The sequence below is a fragment of the Emys orbicularis genome, chromosome 4 (genome assembly GCF_028017835.1).
Source record: "Emys orbicularis isolate rEmyOrb1 chromosome 4, rEmyOrb1.hap1, whole genome shotgun sequence".
NCBI lineage: Eukaryota > Metazoa > Chordata > Testudines > Emydidae > Emys > Emys orbicularis.
Genome location: NC_088686.1, coordinates 56,822,053 through 56,848,946, shown reverse-complemented (window position 1 = coordinate 56,848,946; position 26,894 = coordinate 56,822,053). Strand labels below are relative to the sequence as shown.

The following is a 26,894-nucleotide window of genomic DNA, read 5'->3' as shown; positions in this document are numbered from 1 at the left end:
TCCACAAGGCGCCGGAGCGTGTCCGTTTGCTCCCTCATTAGTCCAAGCAGCGTTTGAGTCGCCTGCTGGTCTTCCTGCCGCCACCTCTCCTCCCGTTCCATGTGTGATCGGTGCATTTGGGACAAGTTCTCCCTCCACTGGGTCTGCTGGGCTGCCTGGGCTCGGGAGCAGCCCATAAATTCCGAGAACATGTCCTCCCGTGTCCTCTTCTTCCTACGCCTAATCTGCGCTAGCCTCTGGGAGTGTGATGCCAGGGTAGTTCGGGAGACAGTCGCAGCTGTGGGATGGGAAAAAGGGAGTGAATTCCTCAGAAAGATAAATTTTTGGTTGAACAAAGAACATAGTCTTTCTCTGTGAACAAGACCATGCACAGCACCTATCACATGCGCACTCAGGACAAGGTCGAATTTTCGGCCTTCGCATTCAGTGCCTGGGGTCTTGCAGTGCAGATCAGACAAGCGGGACAGGACAGCGGAATTTGGATAACAGGCTGACATGGTAAGCCGTAGACTTGTGGCTGCTTAAAACTTTAATAATAGCACTGGCCTCCTTTCACGTTCAAAGCAATGCCAGTCCCTGCTGCCAGCAATCCAGCAAGCATGAACTCTGCCCCTGTCCCACCCCCTCGCGGCTGTCCCAGGGAAAGATCCCTGTATGCTGCTCCTCTCCCACCTCCACCACGTGGCTGTAAACCGCCGGTTACAGTTTTGTAAAGGAACAGGCAAGCAGTCCCAATACTAACATTCCCCTTCCTAATTCAAAGCAGGTCACCATGAGCGACATCACTCTGATGAGGATTTCAGAGACGGAGAAAGAAAGGATGCTTCAGGAAAGCCTGCAAAGACCAGGGCCGTATGCCGCCATGCTCTGCAAGGCAATGATACCCGAGTACTTGATTGTCTCCTGGCGCGGAAACGTTTCCTACCACGGAGGACCCAATAAGGCCGCTCTCCCCAGGAACCTGATGCAAAGGCTTTCCAATTACCTCCAGGAGAGCTTCGTGGAGATGTCCCAGGAGGATTTCTGCTCTATCCCCGGACATATAGACCGGATTTTACTGTAGCTGCACTGGCAGGGACTAAACAGTAGAGCGCCTAGGGCAAAACAGTCATGTTAAACCGGACATTGTTAGATTTTGTTTCAGTAGTTGCATTGCCAAGGACTGAAATGTTAAGCGCCTAGGGCAAAGTAATCATGAAAAAGCCATTGTTAATATTGTTAATATTCCTGTTCTGTTCAAAATAAATGTTTACATGTTTAAAAACACTTACTGACTGATCCTTCCCCTGATTCTGTGTCCGGGTTAACGCCTGGGGACGGTTGGTAGGGGATCTCTGTAAGGGTGATGATGAGATCCTGGCTGTCGGGGAAATCAGCGTTGTAAGTGCTGTCGACTGCCTCGTCCTCCTCATCTCCTTCCTCATCTTCCCCGTCCGCTAACATGTCCGAGGAAGCGGCCGTCGACAATATCCCATCCTCAGAGTCCACGGTCAGTGGTGGAGTAGTGGTGGCGGCCACACCTAGGATGGAATGCAGTGCCTCGTAGAAACGGGATGTCTGGGGCTGGGATCCGGAGCATCCGTTTGCCTCCTTGGTCTTCTGGTAGCCTTGTCTCAGCTCCTTGATTTTCACGCGGCACTGCATTGCATCCCGGCTGTATCCTCTCTCTGCCATGGCTTTAGAGATCTTCTCGTAGATCTTTGCATTCCGTCTTTTGGAGCGCAGCTCGGAAAGCACGAACTCATCGCCCCACACAGCGATCAGATCCAAGACTTCCCGATCAGACCATGCTGGGGCCCTCTTTCTATTCTGAGATTGCATGGCCATCTCTGCTGGAGAGTTCTGCATCTCTGCTGGAGAGCTCTGCATCGTTGCCAGTGCTGCTGAGCTCGCCACGATGTCCAAACAGGAAATGAGATTCAAACTGCCCAGACAGGAAAAGGAATTCAAATTTTCCCGGGGCTTTTCCTGTGTGGCTGGTCAGAGCATCCGAGCTTGGACTTCTGTCCAGAGTGTCAACAGAGTGGTGCACTGTGGGATAGCTCCCGGAGCTATTACCGTCGATTTCCATCCACACCTAGCCTAATTCGACATGGCCATGTCGAATTTAGCGCTACTCCCCTCGTTGGGGAGGAGTACAGAAGTCGAATTTAAGAGACCTCTATGTCGAACTAAATAGCTTCGTGGTGTGGACGGGTGCAGAGTTAATTCGATGTAACGGTGCTAAATTCGACAAACTCCTAGTGTAGACCAGGCCTAAGTTCTTATTTGCCAGTTATCATTCACAAACTCACCTGTATTGATTTAAGCCAAATCAATTTAAGCAAGGTTTAAACCAGTTTCAGTGTCTAAATTAAGGGTTCACACCAGTGTAAAGATGTTGTTTTTAAGTCTCTTTAGATACAATTGGGCATCTTTTCTAAAACAGACCAGCACTTAGAGAGTTCTTCCAATGGTGAAAACCCAAACAAGCATGGAATAGTTTAACAAAATCCGAATACCAGAGCATAAGAAGTTTTCAGTATGATGAAACATCATTAGTAGACAATACTTTGGCTTTCTAATTCCCAACGAAGACAGTAATATTTGAGAAATATTCTTATTATAATTGTATTATGGCATTAAAATAATATATATTATTTGTCCGGAACCACTTGCTGCAGCCTCGTATGCTACTTTCAGTATTTGCTTACATTAAATTTAAAATCAAGATGAGGTTTAAGCTCAGCTATTCATCTGCAAAACTAAAAGTATCAATCCATTCTGAAATTCACCAATATTAGCTTCATTAAAACATACAGTAGCTTAATTCAAAGGATATTTTATCAAGCACTTCTAACTAAGAAACTGTTATAAATGTTTCTGTGAATTGAGTATTAACAGATTCTATAGCTCTGGTAGGGATGATAACCTGACTTTGCATGAAATAAAAACAGTTTGACAAAAAAATATCCAACACTGTAGAGCGTGTGTGTGTGTGTAAGTAAAATCTTGCTACTTAAATCCAATAATGTGAGGAGAACCCTATGACAAAGCTCTGTGACGGATACCTGAGAACGGTTATAACTCCTATGACCTTGGCACTGAAGTTGGTCTAACAACTTCTATACAATTTAGTGACGTGTGAAAACAGATAATGGTGCAATACATAGAAATGGCAGCATTTAAAATTCATAGTATCACAAGGCCATTACTATTCCCACTGGGCCACTTGAACTTTAATAATGTCTGACCTGGTTGGCCAATAAGTTCTAGCTGAAGACAGAGGAAAATTGCCAGTATTAGATACTGTTTGAATGATTTTTCATTTAGAAAGATTTTAGAAATTCCTTTAAAAACAGAGCACCAATTCTTCCTGAGGACAGCTCATTTTTTCGGTGTCTTCTTTAAAGGGACAATATATTTTAAGGCAACTCCAATCTGAACAGTTTGTATCAAACACATGTAAAGAAAATAAAATGCAGATCTAAAAAAAAAAAAAAAAATGCCGGAGTAAATACAGATTATCATCAGAGGCAGTGAACATGTAACATAAAGATAGTTCACCTGTGTTATATTCCCTCTCCTTTCAGCCACATCACAAGAAATGATTAGCAGGACTACCATTCAACAGTCACAGTAAAAGAACTGTAACTTAAAAACATACAAGATTATAACTCTCGTTGAGGTATTTTGTAATCTCCAAAAAAAGAAAAAAAAAGGCAAGTCATCAAGAGAAGATGTAATTTTATGTGCATGTTTGCGCACCTATGCATACATGGAGACAAGAGTAGTATTTCATAGAACACACAGCTAGATGCTAAATGAAAAGGATAAACACCGATTAAAAGTACAATTAAAAATGCAATTGTGAAAACAGACAAGAAAGTCACACAAATAGAATAGAATATTGTGTAACTTCTTAAGTGAACTGACTTTCCTGCCTATTTTTGCTAATCCGTGCTGAAAACAGAAATATCATTTTGGTAGACCTTATCAAAGTTAAATGGCAGGGTATTTGTTGCATATACACTTAGAACATGGAAATCATGAAGAGGTCTTTTACAGTAATTGCCCTTCCATCAAATTTTTAAGTAAAACCTCTTGTGTGAAAACATACGAAACGTTGTAAAATTAAATTTTACATATTGGAAAATATTTAGGGCAATACAGAACAATTCAGGTGAAAGCTAAACAGATGCAGTTAATGCAGTAAATATAAAAACTACGTCAAAACCACATATATAAACTCACTCTACCTGTCCACGGTGCTCCCCTTCTCATCTCCCTCCTTTCAGCAAATCCCCTCCTAACAAAATCCCATCATAAAATTGGGAGGGGAAGGGTGGAGAAGTCATGGAACTAACATGAGGCTAGTAAGTCATCATACTGTTCATATATTATATCCTTTCTCCCTCAGCACTTCGTCTACCATGTCTATTTTGACTGTAAACGCTTCGGGACAGGGACTGTCTATAAATAAAAATAAATAAATAAATAAATAAATAAAATTTACACTGTGTGTGTACAATGCCTTATACAATGGGATCCTGATCTTGGTTGGAGTCCCTAGGCACCACCATAATATTAAATATTCCAATATAGAGTGGGTAAATATGCTCAACTATGGCACCACAATGAAGCCATTAGAGAGAGAAATCAGTATCCCTGTGAAATCCCACGTTTGTGTGTTTAAATGTGACACTGGTAAACAGTTTTTCCAATATTCAGATTGTTTAAAAGATAGTGAAAACAGGTTTGTGTGTGACTTATACATATGTGCTCAGTATTTGGAATCCAGCTTTGGGCTGTTCCATAATCACACCATCCCCAGAAATGAGAGCAGAGTATTGGGGGACAAAGCTGAAAAGCATTTTTCATCAACAAAACGAAGTGTTTTACAAAGTTGGGTAAGCATTTATACTCTCATTTTAGAGATAGAGTAATGGAGATAAACAGGTTTTCTGACTTGCCCAAGGTACAGAGCAAATTAGAGACAGAGCTGGGCATAGAACCCAAGTTGCCTTACACCCAGCCCCATGTTCAATCCACTACACCCGCTACGCCTGCAGGAAGACATTAAATTGATTAAAATACAGGAAGTCATTGTCCAAACTCAGTATAGGGCAGAAATAAGTAAACAGCATTAGTGAAATTTTTTTTTTAAATTACAGTTTTACATCTTGACATTGTAATCTGCCAATCAACTGAGAGTATGGCTCCAAAAAGTGCATGATCAACTGATGCACATTACTCCTACCTATTCCATCAACATTTGTATTTCTATCCTCAACTTGATCAGCACATACTCTTAGTATTTCCCTCTGGAGATTTGTTTTAAAATGGCAGTGAAATAAAAAAGGCAGTGAAGAGAGGACATTATATATCAGTTCTGTGAGCCTTTCACATCTAGCTCACCAGTTCAAATCTGGCCTGAATTGGCAGTGAGCAAAAGTCATTGCCATCTGATGATGGGTATTCAGTGGTCTGTGTGAACAGAGTTTGGTGGTCTTATTCCAGCTTCCAGGTTGTCTTGCAGAATAAAGACTATAATTACAATGAACATTAAGTGGCAGTTAAGGCAGAGTAACCAAAGACTGAATGTTCAGAGAGATTGGGTTACCCTCTCTTACCCTTAGGGCATATCTCCACTACAATCAAAGACAGCAGTGGCTGGCCCAGGTCAGCTTAGTCAGGCTCATGGGGCTCGGGCTGCAGAGCTATAAAATTGTAGTGTAGACACTTGTGCTTGGACTAGGGTGACCAGAGTCCCGATTTTATCCGGACTGTCCCAATATTTGCTTGTTTGTCCTGCGTCCCGACCAATGTGTGGTCGGGACACTGGACAAACAAGCAATTTTGCCCTCCCGGAGGGACTCTTCCCCCCCCCCTCCCCGACTCTGCCCCCTCCTTCCCCCATTGGATCCCTCCCCAAATTCCTGCCCTGGCCCCGCCTCTTCCCCAAGCACGTGGCATTCCTCCTCCCTCCCAGGCTTGCAGCTGTAATGGCGGCGCAAGCCTGGAGGGAGGGGGTGGTGGCGCGGCTTCCAGATCCTGGAACTGCTGAGTACAAGCTCCAGCACCGGGCAGGCAAGGGGGGCTGGCAAGGGGGCTGCTCCCCCAGGAGGGAGACGGGGGGCTCCAGACCCCGGCAGTGGAGGGGGAGAGCAGCTCGGGGCCACGCGAGCGGGCCATGTAAAGTTTATCGCCTCGAGGGGGACCCCGGCCGGCTCCTCGCCCCTGTTGGGGGGTAGTGTCCCCACCCCGCGCCAGCATGTCCCACCGGCCGCCGCAGGCCAGGTAAGGAGCCGAGTCCCCCCCCCCCCTCCTGGCTCCTTGGCTGAGCCCCCCCGTCTCCCTCCTGGGGGAGCAGCTCCCCTTGCCCGCCCGGTGCCGGAGCTCGTACTCACCAGCTCCAGGAAGTGGAAGCCGCGCCAGCACCCCTCCCTCCAGGCTTGCGCCGCCATTACAGCTGCAAGTCTGGGGGGGAGGAGGAATACCGCTCAGCTGAGGAGCCAGGACGAGGGGGGACCTGGCTCCTTACCTGGCCTGCGGCGGCTGGCGGGACATGCTGGCGCGGGGCGGGGACGCTACCCCCCTACAGGGGCGAGGAGCCGGCCAGGGTCCCTCCCGAGCCGATAAACTTTACATGGCCCGCTTGCGCGACCCCGAGCCGCTCTCCCACGCCGCTGCTGGGGTCCGGAGCCCCGCGCCTCTCCCACTCAGCTGCACTCCAGCGGCTCCTTCCCAGCGGGGTGGCGGGAGACGCTGCATGTACCCGGGGCCGCGGGGAGGGTAGCGCGCACAGCTGCGGCCTGCTAATTCCCCCGGCCCCTGCAAAATGTTTTTTTTTTTTTTTTTTTTGCTCCGCCCTCCCCGCGTCCTGATATTTCATCTCTGTGATCTGGTCACCCTAGCTTGGACTGGAATCTGGGCTCTGAAATCGCGCCAGGAGGGTAGGTCTCAGAGCCTGGGCTCCAGCCCAAGCATTTACACAGGAAATTTATAATCCCGCAGCTCAATCGCCATGAGCTTGAGTCAGCTGATACAGGCTCAGAGACTTGATGCCTTGTGTTTTTTATGGCAGCAGAGACATAACCTAGATGACCACCTTCCAGGTCAGAGTTGAGGCCTATAAGTTACAGTAATGGGATCACATTGTACTCAGATTGTGACTGCGAGCATCATTTGACAGAATCGTCCCATGTTTTCATTTCCATCTATCTGTTCGGGCAACTATATGGTTCCCTCAACAGCATAGTTTCAGATCACGATACCTCAGCCCATCTGATAAGGACTATAAGAGATTTATGATTATATATGGACTTAATTTGATTTATGCAAAACGAGAAAGTAATTTCACTTGGTAGTCTCCCCTTACTTTTTTCCCTCTAAATCTGATCTGAGCACATAACCTATTATTTTTGCTCCTTTTTTTAAAGCAATATACTAGCCTCCAAAATGATAAATTCACCAGTGCCATTTCAGGAGCATATTTTTCCTTTCATACCTATTAACTTCAACTCTAAAGATAATTGGATCTTGGATTTACATTTAAAAATTAGAAAAATACTTTGGCCTGTATAAAAACATATGTGCCAATTAAAAATCCTAAAAAATAACCCCCAAAACACACTATTTGCTATAAGTATATAATCAAATTTAGAAAACTATAAATTATATTTAAATTTAGTATTTACAAGCAATTAATTATAAAAACAGTGAGGTGGCTTTCATTACATAAATTACTATTAATGTCATTGGCCTCATGCTGCTACTGTATTTAACATTTGCATGTGTCACATGTCAAGTGCACATAGTGTTGCATAACTATTTCCAGGTACAAATGAACACCTAAAAAGTCATCAAAGTTTTTAATGACACCATTATAAGCAGTTAATTTAAAATAGAAACCATCAGTAAAACATTAACTTTAAAAGATGATAATCTTCAGTATATAATTAAAATAATATGTAGTTCTAACCAAGTCTGGAAGTTATTTTTTCCCCATTGCTATGTATAACACAAGTACAATTTTAAGTCATGCCTATTTTATAAAGTTAAATATTTAAAGAAAGAAAAACATGTTTACAGCTGAAAATTTAGGATTACATAGCTAACCATATACACCTCTACCCCTATAGAACACTGTCCTCGGGAGCCAAAAAATCTTACCGCATTATAGGTGAAACCGCGTTATATCGAACTTGCTTTGATCCACCTGAGTGCACAGCTCTCCCCCCCCTCCCCCGGAGCTCTGCTTTACTGCATTATATACAAATTCGTGTTATATCGGGTCACGTTATATCGGGGTAGAGGTGTATTAAATTTCATTAATTTATACCTCCTCCTTACAAACAGCTAGAGCAGTGTGATACTTTGCTACTTTATTTTTATGTTACCCCTTTTCAGTGTGTTACCTTACAGATGTAGGAAGAGCATACACTTCAGAAAGTTGGTTTCCACCTCCACAAGCAGGGATAAGACAAGTTGAATCCCACAACACTTCCTTCCCACTAAAAATGTGGTGGAGAATATGAAGTATAAGAGGTCGTAAAATCCAAGCTGTTCCTTAGACCTGCATTATATATTTTTAAAATGTCGCTTTCACACAAGCTACACACCTAGCGGCAAGAATTTACAGAGAATATCAGAGAAAGTGATACACGACATGATACAACTCTCCCCTGCAGTTTTTATTTCATTTTATTTCCAACTCCCCAATCTAAAAAACCCTAAGATTTATACACTTCTTAAAGTGCTCCTGAGTGCCCTTTGCACCCCCCTCTCTTTAAAGGGACATGATCACAGTACTTTCCCCCTCTGTAAGGGAGCAAAAGAATAAGAATTCTATTGGAAACCTAATCCGTGGACTAGATGAAAAACGTGACCTTGAATGCAAGTATTTCTAACTTTGCGTGGAGGCCAGCCATGCCACCTGTCTGAACTGCCAGAATTCCACTAACCAAAAAGTAGGTGGCTGAGTGGGTAAGCTAACTGACTACAACCCAGAACGTTGTGGGTTTGAGTCTTGCTTGATATAACACTGAAAGGAAATCTCCATTTCACCCAGCTGCAAAATGCCCTATGGTCTATCAGGCTAGGGCACTCAAAAGTGGTCAGATGTGATGCTGGCCACATTGCTCTCTTGTGCACTGTTGGCTATGAAACTGTCTGTGGCTTAATTGCTTCAGCCTGATGAGCCGCTGGCTTGGGGGAACTTTGAAGAAGCAAGGGACAAAGGCAGTGTTAAAAGAAAGAGGCGGCGGAGACAGGGACAAGGGAAAGCTAACATCCAAAATTACTGTTAAACACAGGGGATTAGCTCAATTTACAGCACTCAAGTCACATGATAGTTCAAATTTTGTAATTTGATAGTGGAATTGTCAAAATACAGTCAAAAGGTCTATGCATGGGTTGTTCTGTTTTAAGTGCGTACACAGAGGCTATGATTTTCAAATGATGCCTAAAGAAGGTGGGCACACAAACAACTGAAAATCGGTGGGACCTGGACAGCTAACTCCTATATACCCCTTTGCAAAAATCATAAGAGAGTTTTAAAATTTAGCCATTTTAAACTTATAAAGGTGACCCACAAAGAAATAAAAGTGATCATGGCCTTAGTTGCTTTAGGGTGTATAAAAGACCTGAAAAGTTATTATTTTTTCAGTTTGTTCCTAACATTAGAAAGATCAGATCTTAATATGCTACAAGACTCTTAGGAAAACTGCAGAATTAGAGAGACCATGACATTACAAAAGGCAGGAGACTGGAAAGTGAGAATTCAGAGAAGGGATTTTTGGTCAGACTATTTAAATTTCTGTATGTTACTGATAACTAAGTTAACTCATTTCTCCTGTTAAACACTTAGGGGGAAAGTACTCTGTGAAAGCTTCAATACCTCTGCTTCTTAAATTGAGACTTTCAATCCAGTTCTCCAGTAAAAACAGGGATGTCAAAAACTGGTGTTTTGTTTTTAAGCAACGATTTGAAAATTGCAGGAATGAAAAGGGACATTTAAAAATCTGTAAATTGGAATGGAAGTAAACATGAAACTCAATTTTTCTTGGTACCACAAAGTACTTTGTTAATGTACCAGTTTTCACTAAACCAATCACGAAAAAATCTTTATGTTAAAGTTGACTGTTTATATGTAATCTGTTACCTGGAAAAAAACAGAAGGACTCTCTAGCCACCTAATCACCATATCAATGACACATGCCACAACAGAGAAGCACTAGTTTATTTGATTGATCATGGTAGATAAACTCCAAATAACAGAGAAATTAACAAATGCTTGACATTTGCTCAACATCCATTATTCTGACACTGCTTTCAGAATTTCAAAGCCTGGGAGTATGCTTAATCAACATTCATATTCCCTAGTGAGCTACAGGCACCATATTGCGCCCCGCCTTAGTACTGATGAAAACTGCATATTGGCCATTTCCAAAATGTTCTGGGACTCCACACAGGGCCCCTTCTCTCTCTTGTTCCTGTTCTGCAGTTTTCTTTTAAACACTTCCAAGACAAAAGCATCTGCCAGTTTTTCTCTCTGGGGATGTATGCAAAATGAATTTAACAGTTTTAAGGCAGGAGAAACCCTCACATCTAAATTCATTCATAGGACAGAAAAGGGCCTAAGAGGCCTCTCCAGGGACAAAACCCTGCTGAAATGTGCCCCGACAACAGTGGGAGCTTTATAAAATCATCTAAGTCCAGACAATTTCCAATTCAAATACCCAGCATAGCATGACCTTTGTCAGATCTATGAGTCCTAGATGCACCCACTATTTTTTTATTCTAACCAGCACAGACATTAGACAGGGCACTACAGCTAAGCAGGAGGTTCAATATTTGCATGCTCTTCTATTGTGAAAATGTAACAGTGACAGCACTGTGTCGAATTCTTTTCCCTCTAGAACTTTAACTCCATAGGAGAGGCATAGCTGACAGATGACTCTCCCAACATCTGTGTTATGTACACTGCACAGCTGAGGAACCTTGGATCACTGTCATACCATCTTGGAGATGACCTACACCTTTCTTATATCTACCCATTATCTGAAAAAAATATATACCATTTGAAAACACTATGATTTTAACAAAAAGTAAATATGGCAAGAAAGATTAACATAATTTATAATCATTAAGCTGTTCACATAGCAGCTCAACATGTTGTATAAATGTCCTATACAAAATAATTTATCAGACCTGACATGTTGCACATCATATTGTATTATTTAATATGCTTACTAAAATTTCATGGATCAAGCTCCACTTCTGAAAGCACACAGAAAGCCCTAGAAAAATATTTCTTCATACCCCATGATTTATTTTGATTACCTTTTACAGCTACATGACAAAGTGGAACTCACAAAATTACAAGGTTAAGGTTTACACAGCTATTGCTTCATATACTAAAATATAACAAATGGTTTCTATGTCTGTGTAGTGTCTTACTTGAATTTAGTATTCAGCAGCACACTATGCTAAGCACTTAGTTTTCTACTGAATATTTTAATGATTTTAGATAATGCTTACAATAAACATCCTGGCCCATGGTAAAAATGTTAGTGAGACTTTGTATTTGGATTTTTTGGGGTAAGGAAAGACAGACAAGCAATGAATTCTGTAAATTAAAGCAAATCTATTGTTATCAATATGCAGTAAATATTGAGAGGAAAAAAATAAAAAACCCAACCAACCATGAACAGCAAGAATTTTCAAATGTCACTAGAGGAGTTCAGAGTGGTTCCAGGTTCCTAGTGTAAATTTTAAACATATAGTTTTATCTTCTGTCTTAGCAGGAAGGTCAGAAATTGTATGCATTGGATGGCCAAAAGGACTCCTGCCTAGGAAAAGGATAAACCCAGAGGTCATACTGAACTACTAGAAAAATTATTTCAACTAAACAGAGATCTTTTATAGAAAAGCTTATCGTTCTCTCATAGATTGCTGATGACAAAGAAATTAGACAGAGATGGGTGAAAAACAGTGCCCTCTCCTCCCTTTACCCCTCCATTTTTGGGGAATTAAATTTCATGATCAAAAGGTTGAATTTCTAATCTGAAAACAGAATAATGTATAAACGTATTTCTCATGTAAGTATCAGTTTATTTGTCAGACTGAAAACACAAACTATCCAGGTACTCCAATCACTAGAGTGTCTGCCAGTATTTAAAAATACAAATCCCTCTTTCTTCTTAGCCGGTAGGAGAAATAGCTTGATTAGTTTACAGGTTTTCATTTCTTTATATTGTCTGTGTTTTTCATTTAGCTCTTAAAATATCCAAAGTTCTATGGTCATAGAATCATAGAAACGTAGGGCTGGAAGGGGCCTCAAGAAATCATCAAATCCATACCCTGAGCAGAACAAAGTAATCCTAAACCATCCCGGACATGCATTTGTCCAACCTGTTTTTAAAACCTTCTAATGATGGAGACTTCACAATCTCCCTTGGAAGCCTAATCCAGGGATTCACTACTCTTACAATTAGAAAGTTTTTCCTAATATCTATTTTAAACCTCCCTTGCTGCAGATTAAGCCCATTACTTCTTGTCCTACCTTCAGTGGAGATTGAGAACAATTGAGATCTGTCCTCTTTATAACAGCCCTTAACATATTGGAAGACTTATCAGGTCTCCCCTCATTCTTTTTAAACATGCCCAGTTTCTTTTAACATTTCTTCATATGTCAAGTTTTCTAAACATATTTGATCATTTTTGTTGCTCTCCTCTGGACTCCCTTAAATTTCTCCACATCCTTCCTAAATTGTACTGCCCAGAACTGGACACAATATTTCAGCTGAGGCCTCACCAGTGCTGAGTAAAGGAGGACCTCCTTTGTCTTACATACAACCCTCCTGTTAATACACCCCAGAATCATATTAGTCTTTTTTGCAGCTTGTCTTTTGCAGGAGTTCCATATAGTCTAGGTACAGCTCCTGTAAAAGTTCTGTCTCCTGCATTCATGAGCCTCTCTTTATTGACTGGCAGTTTCATTGTTCCAGTGGAATGTAGTGCAGTAGAAAGCCATGGAAAGGGGGAGACAGACAGTTTCATACAGGATTCTGAGTCTCGGAAGTTGATATGAACTTCCTTCCATGGGGAGTCAGTGCAAGAAGCAGATCACTAGTTTGATGTGTTCATGACCACCTATTCTAAGCAGATGAGCTGCAGCACTCTCTACCAACTTTAGTTTTATCAGAATTTGTGATATGGCCATAAAAAAAGCTAATGCGGTCTTGGGATGCATCAGGCAAGGTATTTCCAGTAGAGATAAGGAGGTGTTAGTACTGTTATACAAGGCACTGGTGAGACCTCATCTGGAATACTGTGTGCAGTTCTGGTCTCCCATGTTTAAAAAGGATGAATTCAAACTGGAACAGGTACAGAGAAGGGCTACTAGGATGATCCAAGGAATGGAAAACCTGTCTTATGAAAGGAGACTCAAAGAGCTTGGCTTGTTTAGCCTAACCAAAAGAAGGCTGAGGGGAGATATGATTGCTCTCTATAAATATATCAGAGGGATAAATACCAGGGAGAGTTTATTTAAGTTCAGTACCAATGTGGACACAAGAACAAATGGATATAAACTGGCCATCAGGAAGTTTAGACTTGAAATTAGACGAAGGTTTCTAACCATCAGAGGAATGAAGTTCTGGAACAACCTTCCAAGGGGAGCAGTGGGGGCAAAAGACTACGCTTGATAAGTTTATGGAGGGGATGGTATGATGGGATAGCCTAATTTTGGCAATTAATTAGTGTTTGACTATTAGCGGTAAATATGCTCAATGGCTTGTGATGGGATGTTAGATGGGGTGGGATCTGAGTTACTACAGATAATTCTTTCCTGGGAGTCTAGCTGGTGAGTCTTCCCCACATGCTCAGGGTTTAGCTGATCGCCATATTTGGGGTCGGGAAGGAATTTTCCTCCAGGGCAGATTGGCAGAGGCCCTGCGGGGTTTTCGCCTTCCTCTGCAGCGTGGGGCACAGGTCACTTGCTAGAAGATTCTCTGCACCTTGAAGTCTTTAAACCATGATTTGAGGACTTCAATGGCTCAGACATAGGTTTGATACAGGAGTGGGTGGGTGAGATTCTGTGGCCTGCGTTGTGCAGGAAGTCAGACTAGATGATCATAATGGTCCCTTCTGACCTTAAAGTCTATGATTCACTCCTACATAAGAATCACAATAATAAAAAAAACTGGAGGTTACAAATGTGAAAACTCATTAGCGGGTTTGCATCTGATAAGATGATGTGCAATCTTCTGGCCAGCACAGATAGAAGCAGGTGCTTTGTCTCACCATTGCTACCCAAGCATCCTATTGCAATGATGAGTTCTAAAGGACCACATGAAATAATATGAGTGAAGATGCCCATCACTATGACTGAAGGCATTATTTGCATGCTGCTGGCACTTTTGTTCATGGTGTCTTACCAGTTCTCCAAACAGTTTTATGTGTGTTGTAAAACATAGGGAATTGGATTAAGCCAGTGGGATGCCACAGGTGAAGGAATAAGTTGGTCCTAACACCACCTTGGTCTGTCTGAGAAGGACCTGTGCCATTTCAAGGCATTTTTGTTCCCTGCTGTTTCTTGGAGGCAGGGCAGGAATGTCTGGTGACCAATGGTACCAAATGCTACTGAGACACCTGAGAGAGGATGGGTATGGATGTATTTTCCTTTTGTATGTATAAGAGGAGGTCATCCACCAGAGCAACCTAATGCTATTCAGAAGCCCAAGAAAATGGCATTGGTGATTGTTTATGGCTGGCTTCTAAATTTATCTTGTTTAGAAAAGGGAGATTAGACACTGGGTGGTAGCTCAAGAGATCTCTAGCATAAAGCAATGTTTTCTGTAGTACTGGTTGGACTACTAGATGGTGCTTTAGAGTGGGTGGAAGATTCCCCTCATAAAAGGTGGCCAGCTTTTAGAAGGGTCCCAGGTATTCTCTACTCTCTTCCGACTCAAGAAGGAGAGGGGTCAAAGCAAAAAAAAGATAGAATGTCTTCACAGGATCAATAAGATGTTGTAGTTGCTAAAAAGCCAGAAACATGGCAGAACTTTATATAGGGCGAAATCTTGGCCCCATTTAAGTCAATGGTAGTTTTGCCATCATCTCTAAAGGAACCAAGATTTCATCTTCAGTGTGCAGAAGTTGATCAGATGTGTTAGTAACACTGACTAAGTAAGACATTGTTTCCTCAAACTTTCTTCTGGTGGATTGCCACTAAAATAATAAGGTAAAAGTGGAAAGAGAGAAAAAAAGTTACTGTATTATCAATTCTCATTGAAATCCTTACCAACTATTCCGCAACACGAAATACAATTTAGCTTTCTAAGATTATTTTCAGGTTGCAGACTATTATGCTGCTTTCACTGAATAGGACACTTAGAAGTAGAAACAATTACAAAAATGACTGTCACAAGAGCATACATTTTATTTTATTTAGTGATATGATAAGTTTAGGAGCATATATCAAGACCAAAATGGTATTGGTCATTAATTTAGGCAATAAATCATAGGTCTTGCCAACAATGATGGCAAACAGATGCTAACAAGGAAATGTATTATTTAATATTGCCATGTGTTATAAAAATGTAAGTGTATTTAAGACGTCTTAAATTTTTATAATAATTTCATTTAATACATTACTGTTTTGACACATACAAGAATAAAATTTATAGATCCCAATCTGTAGATGTTTCCTCTTCTGTGAATGTGGAGTATATTCCAGAGATTAAAAAAAAAAAAAAAAAAAAAAAAGAGCAAGAGAGAAAACAATGTCTTGTTGTTTTGTAGTGAACACTGTCAGTACTGAAATTCATTAGATGAACAAGACTACACATGTGTACTTTACAGAACTAGCAGTTTTTCCTCAAAATTCCCAGGAAACACAAATAGCAATAAGATTTTAAACATTTAAATTCTGAACTGTAGTAGCTAAGTATTTTTCTTATCTATGGGATAGCAAAGAGCTTAGTGTTTGGTACAAGGTTAACATGGACTTTAAAAATATATAAAAGGTCAATATTTTAAATAATCCATGATAAACCTTGCACTTTATGTAACTTGGGAAATTTTTATCCCTCAACTTCCTTCTCCCCCCACATTAGTTTAATTCTTCCAGTGCTATGGTAAAATGTTCAACAAGATGCTTTGAAGAATCATTAAAAACAAAATCTCTTCCAATACTTCTCACATACACCCATCATCTTCCCAAGAGCCATGAAAGCCACAGAGCATTGCCCTTTGGTTCAAGTACTAAAATCTGAAAGCTCAGGGAAAGCAGTCATGATCTTTAGTCAGGCCAGCCACACTAGAAACAGAACCATTGTGCACATCTCTCTCTTTCCACCTCTATATCGCTCCCTCCAGTACAGCAGGCCATGGTCTCCTAGCAGGTAGAGCAGATAAGACTATGTTGACTTTTTCAAACAATCATTTTTGTTTCACTGTAACAACATGACTGCTCAGTTAATGACTTATTTTGTTTGTATATCATTTTAACTTTCCTTTTCAATCAGCTCTCCCAAGTATCAACACAGTTCCCTTTCTTGCAAGTGCTACAGTCAATGCTTTAAAACACTTGAGGAAGCAGTGATCAGTGTATGGAAACTAAATTCTCTTCATTAAATCTACTGAAGCAGATATTAAAAATGCATTTAATATACTAGCAATGGTTGGTGGGCATCACTGACTGTGACAGGCCAGTTACTGATGAGCTGCTGTCAGACGGCCTTCTCAGCAGGAATCTCTGTCTAAGGCTGCTGAAGGACAGCAATATCTTCCCTTGTGTGTAAGCTCTATTCATCTCCCAAGTATTTACTAAATCACAGGCCTCTGCACACAAACCCTGCGTTTCAGTGCATGCTAACAAATGATGGATGGCCTAGTCAATTCGTTATGTCCTGAAAGTGTGATTTCCTGCCATTCCAATCATCAAACCTCTAGAGCCTTCAGAGCTGATCAGTCCTGGAAAATATATTTTGTAGGCTCTATTAAAGGAGTAGAGGTTCCTTCCATTAGGAGTCTCAAACTTTTTTCCTCCTGGCTGATTTAAAAAAAAAAATATATATATATATATATATATACACACACACACACACACATATACACATACACACACAAAACCATCACTATTATCTGTGTAAAGTATTCAATGTTCAGGGCGTACATCATTAGCATGTTAGTAAAATAGGACCTCCTAGAATATTAGCTAGTGGATTTAATTTGGCTACATAAAATAAAAACATTCTAATTTTTACAGTAAACACATATTTACCATTTTTATAGATATGACCTCTTTATTATGTAACCTACAGAGCATCTAAAACTTTTTCTTATATAATGGCGCTCATTTGAACAAATACCTTCTAGAGGAATAAAGCTCTCACAAGGACACATTCCCTTTGTATTATTCAATCCCTGTGAAATATATCAACAACTTCTTTAATTGTATTCCTGCTAAAGGGAGAAGCCATTTAGGAATAAACTTCATGTGTTCCAAAGATACGCTGGCTGTCAAAGGAATAAAGCTTTTAGATTTTTTTATTCAATAAGGTAATTTGACACCTTCTTTTCTACATGCTAAGAGAATATTTTATATTTAGCTTTGCTAGTCAATGACATATAGGAGCAAAACACACACATCTCATACCTTTTACTCAGACAAACAATTGAACAAGTTGGTCTACTGCAGCTAGAGGATCAGCTGTGCTTAGATATATTTTGGTTCATGGTGGGGAACAAAGCTGAGCTAACAAAGTAAATAACCATCTGGTGATCCTAAAAACTAAGTTTTCTATTTCTCTGCTTGCTAGGTATGATCCATCCAGATCCAGCACAAGCCTTTCCACATTGCCCTGCCATTCACCTCTACCTTGACCTGGAGATTAAGCTCACTTTTATTGCACACAGAGGTCATCTGTATTAGGTCAAAATTCAAAGTCCCTTGTCAGCTAAGGTTGATATATTCCAACCTTTCCTACTCTAATGCATCAATTTTTTCATGGTGAGGTCATATTCAGCAGACAGTGTATTCAGCAATTTATTGTGCCATTGTAATATAGCTCAGACTATGATTGTCCACAAAGCTATCACATGAATAAAATATTTTTCACTATGATGTACCAAATCTCTTCTTCCTGTAAAACTCTTAACCTGAACTTGTTTTCAGACTTCAGAAGAATGATACCATAAGTAATTGTCCCTCAAGTACAATCAGAATTACCATTTTTACTATTACAGTCCTTCACTACACAAAATATGACTATAACAATAGCCCAAAATCCATGAGTCAATTAAAAAAAATCACATATGGTCAGTGTTAAATCTTCCATGCCATCCTTACTCAACAGCCACAATAATCTGGCCTTAAATCTACAGACATCTGTTTGTCTTTCAGAGGACACCAAAGTTGCTGCACGATGAAATACCGCAAAGGACAAAAGTGGTACAACAGTTATATTACTATGCTACTAATTATTATTACAAATATATAACTTTACAAAGCATCACAATAAAGTATGTTGTGACCACCAAAAATGAGTATAATTAGTTTATTCCTTTAACAAGTTTATTCTTTCCTCTGTATTTAAGACAAGCGCACCTGATATACAACAATGGTATTTTGAAGTATAGCACATTTCTAGGAAATTTATTTCCAAATATGCTTCAACAGGATGCTTTAGTCTTTATACTTCACTATTAGATCCCACCAATTTCAATGGGCTTTGAATAAAGGCATGGCCTGATTTTAACACATTTGTTATTGTACAAATTCCTCAGGACAAGAAAGACTCATTCTTTACCTAGCCAACATGACTGCTCTAATTCAGATGCTTCCCCACGTGACAGTTCCTGCTCCATAGCCATCATAGTTGAACATTTCACAATTGTAACAAGCACTGCTCTTTGCAGAGATGAACTAGCAAAAGAAATAAGCTATAGCTGTCACATCTCAGCTATAATAACCCTGCATACATCTCAGAATAGACAGAGAGGAAAATAAAATAAAAAGTCTTCAACCCAATGTTCTTACCCCTTTCAAGTATGGACAAATCTACTCCACAAATATAAAAGCAAAAAAACAAAAACCTTTAAGAGAAAAAATTCACACTTCCACCCAAAAAATAAGTCTTCAAGCTTTCTTCTTCCCCATTAACTCTTCTAGAGTGGAGTAAGCACAACTTTCATTTTGGTTCTGTACTACTGCAGTCTCACATGGATTTTGGTCATTTCCATGCAACTTATCTTGTAAAAAGTTCAGGTCAAGTCTTGAAAAGAGACTTTGCATTTTAGCATTAGACACAAATTGTGTGCATGCATGTGCAGGATTACTTATACACAATGGTTTTTTGGAAGCCATATCCCACCTTACTGAGTAAGCTTCACTAACAGTCACATTCTCAGCCATACATATATTCTATGTCATGGCTAAAATGTAGATTAAAACACCTCTCCAGATTCAACTCAGCAATCAGCCTTTTAACAGCTTCTTTATAACAGCAGTTACAATTTCCACACTGCAACTTACTCAAGTAATTGGGGACTTATATTCTAATTCACTCACTATAAAGTTATTTTGACTGTAACAGAGTTCATTGTAATTGGTTGTTACAACATACAAGATTTCAATAAGTTTATACAGAATTTTTCAAGCCTCCAACTGAATAAGATCTCATCACATATTCTCAGGCCATTTACGTGCTTAGCTAAATGTAGCTTGAAGTGCAAGTTAAATTTTAAATTATATTAGCTTTTGCTCCAAATACTATTGACAAAGCAAAACAGTGGTGTAACATATCATCCATAAATGATGGTACTGAGTTTGAAGGCTCACAGACAAAAAAAAAAAAAAAATTAAAAGCTCTCAAGGAAACTAGTATTTGTGTAGGTGCTGGAGATGGTATATATTCCAAATAAACTAAACTGGTGCACTACTGCAAAGAGTTGCCACTTTTAAAGATAGAACTGAAACATATAATGACTGCTTAGGTTTACATATCTACCTGAGGATCGAATCCTGCTTTTTCCCTCACATGAGTAAGTAGTCCCATTGAAATCAATGAGATGATTTGTGTAAACAAGGCATGAAAAATTCACTCACGGATGGCCACCGGGAAAATGTCCCCAGCAAGTGGTAAGGAGGAGCAGAGCTATGAATGTTTCCTGTATTTAAAATTTCATATTTTAATAACAATGCTTACAGTCCTTACAAATGCCAAGACAGCCTTCCAAGTGCAAGCACAAACTGTTATGTTGCTGTTTTCTTAAATCTGAAAACAAACAGCCCACTACCTCTACTACTTAACAAGCATTCCCAATCTCCCCCGACCCCGATCACTTTCACTTTCTGCTACTATTCAGAAACCCATGGGTAGCGGTGAAACTGACAAGAATCATGTCAATTTTACTCTGCTGTTGCTTAGAGCTTTCCCAGGTGGCAGATGACTCAGGGACTGATGCTACTCATGAGAAAGGCGACACCCTTTATTTCTTCCTTTACAAAATAAAAGGAGGCTGGAAGAGGTAAGACAACAGGAACCCTCACCCTCCCATCTCAAAACAGCCAGAAAGCTCTGGCTGGTAGTGATGATGCTGGAAGAAGAGGAAGAGTGTGAGCTAACTTGATTTATATATTTTTAATAAGATTACAAATGTGGTTGATAGAGGTAATAGTGTTGATGTATACTTGTGCATATCACTTGGTACCGCTTGACATTTTAATTAAGAAACTAGACGACCACAAAAATCAACATGGCATACATTAATTGGATTAAAAACTGGCTATCAGGGTGTTAAAATTTAATTGTAAACAGGGAATCATCATTGAGCAGGTGTGTTTCTAGTGGAATCTCACAAGGAATGTTTCTTAGATCTATTCTATTTACCATTTTTATCAATAATCTGGAAGAAAAGATAAAATAATCACTGATAAAATTTGCAAATGACAAAAAGGTTGGGAGAAGTGGTAAATAATGAAGAAGGTAGATCACTAATATAGAGAAATCTGGATTATTAAGTAATCTGGGCACATACAAACAATATGCATTTCAGTACAGACAAATGTCTATCCTGGAAAGCAGAGACTGAAAAAGACTTGGGATCATGGTGGCTAATCAGATGAATATGAGCTCCCAGAGCAAATGCAGCCTAAAAAGCTAACGTGATCTTTGAATACAAAAAGAAAAGAATATCGAGGAGGAGAAGGGAGGTTATATTATCTCTCTGTTTGGCATTGGTGTGACCGCTACTGGAATACCGTACCCATTTCTGGTCTCCACAATTCAAGAAGGATATTGAAAAATTGGAGAGGATTCAAAGAAGAGTCACAAGAATGATCTATGGATCCATGCCTTACAGTAAAAGTTCCAAGGAGCTCAATTTATTTAGCTTAATAAAGAAAAGGTTAAGGGGTGATATTTTTTTTATTGGCGATTACCTTGGCTTGTTGGATTTTTGAATTAAGGGCATAGTCTATGGAACTGCAGCACTGCACCCTCCAGTCTAACCAAGTGGAGTGTAATTGGCAATTTAAACATAAAAATTAAAGTTAACTGCATTGTTTTCCATCTGTAGCTGCTAGTAAAAGGCCTATCAGTTCTGTGGTATGCAGTCATGATACCCCCATTGCACATTACTGATACATAGATTTGTGGGATCAAAGTACCTGATAAAGGATATGTGGGGAGGTGAACAGAAAGTTCCTGAATGTGTTTGAAAGTCTGTGTGATGTTAAATCAACATGTTAAACCAGTGCAACCTTGTGTATGAACACTCATATCAGATTAGACAGTCCACAATCCAAGGTGCATCAGTTAGCTAAAGGTGTGATGTTAAACTGATTTAATTAAATTGGTGCAAGTTGTGTGCATAGATGATCCAGAGTTTTGTAAGCAGAGGAAAGGGAAAGCTTGTTGAAGATTGAGGGCTGGTGTACACTGAAACTTTAGATCAGCATAGCTACTCCTCTCAGAGGTGTGAAAAATTCACACCCCTGAGAGACATAGCTATGCCAACCTAACCCCCAGTGTAGACAGTGCTAAGTCGATGGAAGAATTCTTCCATCAACCTAGCAACCTCCTCTTGGGGAGGTGGATTCACTACAGTGACAGGAGAACCCCTCCCATCACTGTAATCTGTGTCCACAGTAAAGTGTTACAGTGATGCAGCTACAGCTGTGCCACTGTAGCGTTTTAAGTGTAGACATACCCTCATTCTACAGCTAACTCTACAAGGAGTATGTCGGCACTAGAAATGCTATAGCGGCACAGCTGTAGGGGCATTGCTGTAGTGTAGACACAACAGCAACAGAATTTTTTCATCAATTTAGCAGAGTCTATACCAGGGGCTTAATTTGGCTTAATTACATCACACAGAGCATGACATTTTTTACAACCCGAGTGACATACTTAAGCCAAGCTAACTTTTTAATGTAGACCAGACCAAGTGGACTCCAATCTCTGCAAAGCCTGCAGCTACTTCTGGGGTCTCAACTGCTGAAAAACTATTTTCATTTATTTTAAAATATTAAATTTGGGAGGGAGGTGGGAGCTTGCTTTGTAACTGAAATGGAAGCCCAGATATTTGAAAGTCCTCTCAGTTGAATGATTTTGAATCTTCAGTTGAATGATTTTCAAAGTCCTCTCAGTTGAATCTTCAGTTGAATGATTTTCCAAAATTCCAGCTTGCTGATTAATAAATCCCAGTGGACAGCTGTCACAGTCACAAAAAATGCAACCACAATGTGCATTTTTACTTGCTACCTCAGCAGAGGTTAATAAGAGAATGAGAAGGGAGGCTGAACTACCCTCTTACTCATAGAGGTAGTCCATCCAGCTCAGTGTTGAAGCATATTGGTAGAGAGGCTCAAAAAGTTGGCGTTGCATGATTTATTTTCTGTAAAGGAATACATTTAGGCCAGGGAAAGATCATTACTTCAGAGTAATTCACCAACACTAACGCTTGGTCTACACTAGGAACTTATGTCAGTATAACTACATTGTAAAAAATCCACACCCCCGAGTGACGTAGTTATACCAACCTATTCCCCAGTTTAGACAGTGCTATGTCAATAGGAGGGCTTCTCCTGTCCACATAGCTGCCGCCTCTCAGGGAGGTGGAGTACCTTCGCCGACGACGGGAGAAGCTCTCCTATCAGAACAGGTAGCATCTTCACAAAAACAACAAATTGTAAACCCCCCCCCCCCCCGCCCCCACAACAAACGTTATGCCTACATAAAGCACTGAGAATATAGTCCTAAATACCCAGAAAACATAACTAACATCCCACATGGCTGCCAGTATCACCTCATAACCCTCATATCAACCCCCTTCCCAAAAGCCTGGGAAAGAAGATGAGCTTTGCAGCCTCCTAAAGGTTAACAAACATGACCTCTATCATAGCTGGCAGGAAGTAAATGCAAGAAATGAGGCCCAACTCCTAATGGAGAACATCCTGTCATCCATGCTCTTCAGTTTTGTCCAAGTAGGTATTAACCTGACTGCATTGGTGATCTTAACTGAAGGAGTACCAGAAGGTGAGATGGGTTAATGCTCATCTAGGCAGGTTGTCCTTGATTGAGCCTTAAACCAACCCAATAGTGGCACGATGTGCAGAGAAAAGTTACAGCAGGGTCTACAGGCCATTCCTTTCCCTGTACTAGAAGGAAAGGGAAATAGCATCCCAAGCAGGATTCCCCCTCAATTTCCCCTAGTCAGGGTTCAATGCAATGATGGCTCATTCGGGCAAGTGGATCTATTTGGAGTTTGGGGTTCACGTAGGGTAACCAGAGAGCTCTTATTTGGGGGGCATCCTTTATTTTGATCCCCATCAGGTCACACAAGACAAACGTTACCCCCAGACGACTGTATGCTGCACTATGAGGGGGTGTATGTGTGTGATTTTGCACCATGTAGAATTTTGTACAACACAGAAAACCACCTTGCAGGGCTGCCCTTAAAAACAAGATCTGGCTCCTATAAACCACGCATGGAGATTGCAGGCCACCCCACCAGCCCAGAGGAGTGGAGGCTGCACTGGCATAGGGTGGCAGCCCAAGGGTGTGGGGTTGAGACAGACTTACCTAGGGAATCTCTCCTTCAGCTTCCTCAGGCTCTGTCTGGTGGGCTGCACGTGCCCCAGGAACTGGGCTATTTCATCATACTGGGCTTTGCTCAGCTTCATGCCTCGCCCTCAGGAGCTTCTCAGTCACACAACGCAGGGGCTGCAGCAGCCAAAGGGGAGGAGGGGGGCGCGCCCGCTCTAATCCTAGGGGATGGGGAAAGAAGAGAATGGCGCTGCAGCCGCAGCAAGGCTCTGACACCCCGCGCGAGCGCCCAGCGCTGAAAAAGCCCAACGCCCATGCGCGACAGTTACCAGCTCCTGCCACCCCTCCCTTCAGACATAAGGAGAAGGGGGAAGAACGAGCGGCGGCGGCGATTGGGAGGAGTTAACGTTTGGGGGCGGGGCCGCAGGCTTATGCGCGCTGTGGGCAGGCTCTGACTATGCCTGAGAAGGTAGCCGGCGCTGCGGCCATCTGGCTACTGTCCCGCGGTGCGCCGCCTTTCCAGCCGCTGGTGCAATGGGAGTGGAGAGCGTGCCTGCCTCCCCCCCCTTCCCCTGCAGCGCAGTGGAGCGGCTACTCCATGGCTGCTGGCCTTACCCCTAAACGGTTGCATAACGTCGTGCTGTTCTTTGCCCCTTCCATGGGACGTGGAAGTGCAGCCCCCGGAAAGACCAGTTTGGGGAGGCCCGGGGGGGGAGCCATGAACCCTTTACTCACCTTGAGAGGGATAAAAAAAGATGGAGGTACTTGTCCCGTGACTTGCTTCCTTCCCTGGCCTGCATCTTTGCACTGACCAGGAAGTGGCTCACACTGCCAGTAGTGTGGCTAAAGGCCTCATACAAGCTGTGTACCCATTGGGGGACATGGGGGTATGGTTTGGGAAGGACAAGAGTTGGCACCCTCTGTGTGTGCCCAGAGATCTAGGGATCCTAAAACTGCCACTCGGAGGTCACATCTGACCACTCTGTTACCTTTAATCCCCCTCTCCCTTAGTCCTTTCTCCTTTTCTGCCTTCAAGGAGATACTGATGTGCCCCTCTAGTCCCTTGTTTCAACCTGTGTAGTATTTTTAAATGTAAATTACTTTTCACCATTGTCATTGTTTGTTTATTTGCTTCTGTCAGTTTCAACAGTATAAATATACTGGTCAATGTCATTTGTTTCTAGCTAGCATCTTCCTCTCATGCAGTGTACTTTAGGAATTGCAAACTCAGTACAGTAAGGTTAGTGTACCTAGCAGTAATGTAACATCCAAATAAACATATTAAAATAGGATTTTATAAAATATACTTTTAAGCAGAGTGCTCCCATTATGGATTTTATTTTAGTGCTGTGTATTTAAGAATTGTCTAGAAATACCTGGATGATGGGAGCTCCTTTTTAATAGATAATTGTATGTTGTTACCCCCTTCTCTATTTCTGTGGTGTTTCTGCCCCATCTCTCTCACATACACCCCTGCTATCAATCCCTTGTCCCTGCCTTTTCATTCTGCCCACATAATTCAGATTCCTGAATGGCTTTACATATGGCCAGTGTTTTAGGTGCTGGCTCTTATTGTTTCAGATATTGCTAAACAAAGGGGCATTTAATTGTTTCCTCATGTAGCCTGAATGGAAGGCATCCATTATGCCCACCAGCTTCAGCAAGGTTTCTCCCAACACCCAGAATAACAGTATAAACTTGAGGCCCTAGTTCTGAAAAAAATTATACATGTACTTAAATGTTACACATGCTAAGCCAATGGGACTACTCACATTTGTAAAGTTAAGTACATCTATAAAGTCATAGTGCCAATACCATGTTTTTAGATATAGTGAGTGAAGCCACAAAAATCCTTGAAACTGACTTAGAAATCATGAGAGATTAAAAATAATATTTTGAGATCTTTGTGTTTGCCTCCTGGTTTTGAGCCTTTAAACATTGGCATAGTTTGACTTCTATAATGTGGGTGGTCGGACAACTCTAGTCAGGCCAACGGGGCTGCACATGGGGGCAGCAAATTCTGTACCTGCCCTAGGCTTGCAGTTTGAGGGGGAATGCCCCCACTTCCAAACTATGCTCATGCCTTTATGGTTCACGTTTTCAAAGTTTTTGCCACCATGAGAGCTAGAAATTTACTTATAAGAAAATAGAAAACAGATATTCTCACAGGGGTTGTAAGAGCTGGGGCTTTAAGAAAAACACCAAATATTTTGAAACTTGTGATAAATTTGTGCTTTTAGGCAACAACAGATTCATAGACTTTAAGGTCAGAAGGGACCATCTAGTCCAGGTGGGGGCCGCGATCGGCCGAACCTGCCGCGTCAGCAGGTAAATAAAACTGGCCCGCCCCGCCAGGGTGCTTACCCTGGCGAGCCGCGTGCGGAACGTTGCCGACCCCTGATCTAGTCTGACCTGCACAATGCAATACACAGAATCTCACCCACCCACTCCTGTAACAAACCCCTAACCTATGTCTGAGTTATTGAAGTCCTCAAATCGTGGTTTAAAGTCCTCAAGGTGCAGAGAATCCTCCAGCAAGTGACCCATGCCCCACTCTGCAGAGGAAGGCGAAAAACCTCCAGGGCCTCTGCCAATCTGCCCTGGAGGAAAATTCCTTCCCGACCCCAAATATGGCGATCAGCTAAACCCTGAGCATGTGGGCAAGACTCACCAGCCAGCACCCAGGAAAAAATTCTCTGTAGTAACTCAGATCCCACCCCATCACAGACCATTGGGCATATTTACCTGCTAATAATCAAAGATCAGTTAATTGTCAAAATTAGGCTATCCCATCATACCATCCCTCCATAAACTTATCAAGCTTAGTCTTGAAGCCAGATATGTCTTTTCCCC

The 26,894-nt window shown here is 41.4% G+C and overlaps 1 protein-coding gene across 1 annotated transcript in view; it reads right to left on the bottom strand.

Moving 5' to 3' along the window:
• The window catches only part of CDIN1 (CDAN1 interacting nuclease 1), a 198,682-nt gene extending 174,371 nt beyond the window's left edge, over positions 1–24,311 (bottom strand). The window contains exon 1 of the mRNA XM_065403293.1: positions 24,078–24,311. Coding sequence (XP_065259365.1) covers positions 24,078–24,178 — 101 coding nt within the window. The 5' untranslated portion in view covers positions 24,179–24,311. The remainder of the gene's footprint in view (positions 1–24,077) is intronic.
• Positions 24,312–26,894: the final 2,583 nt, after the last annotated feature.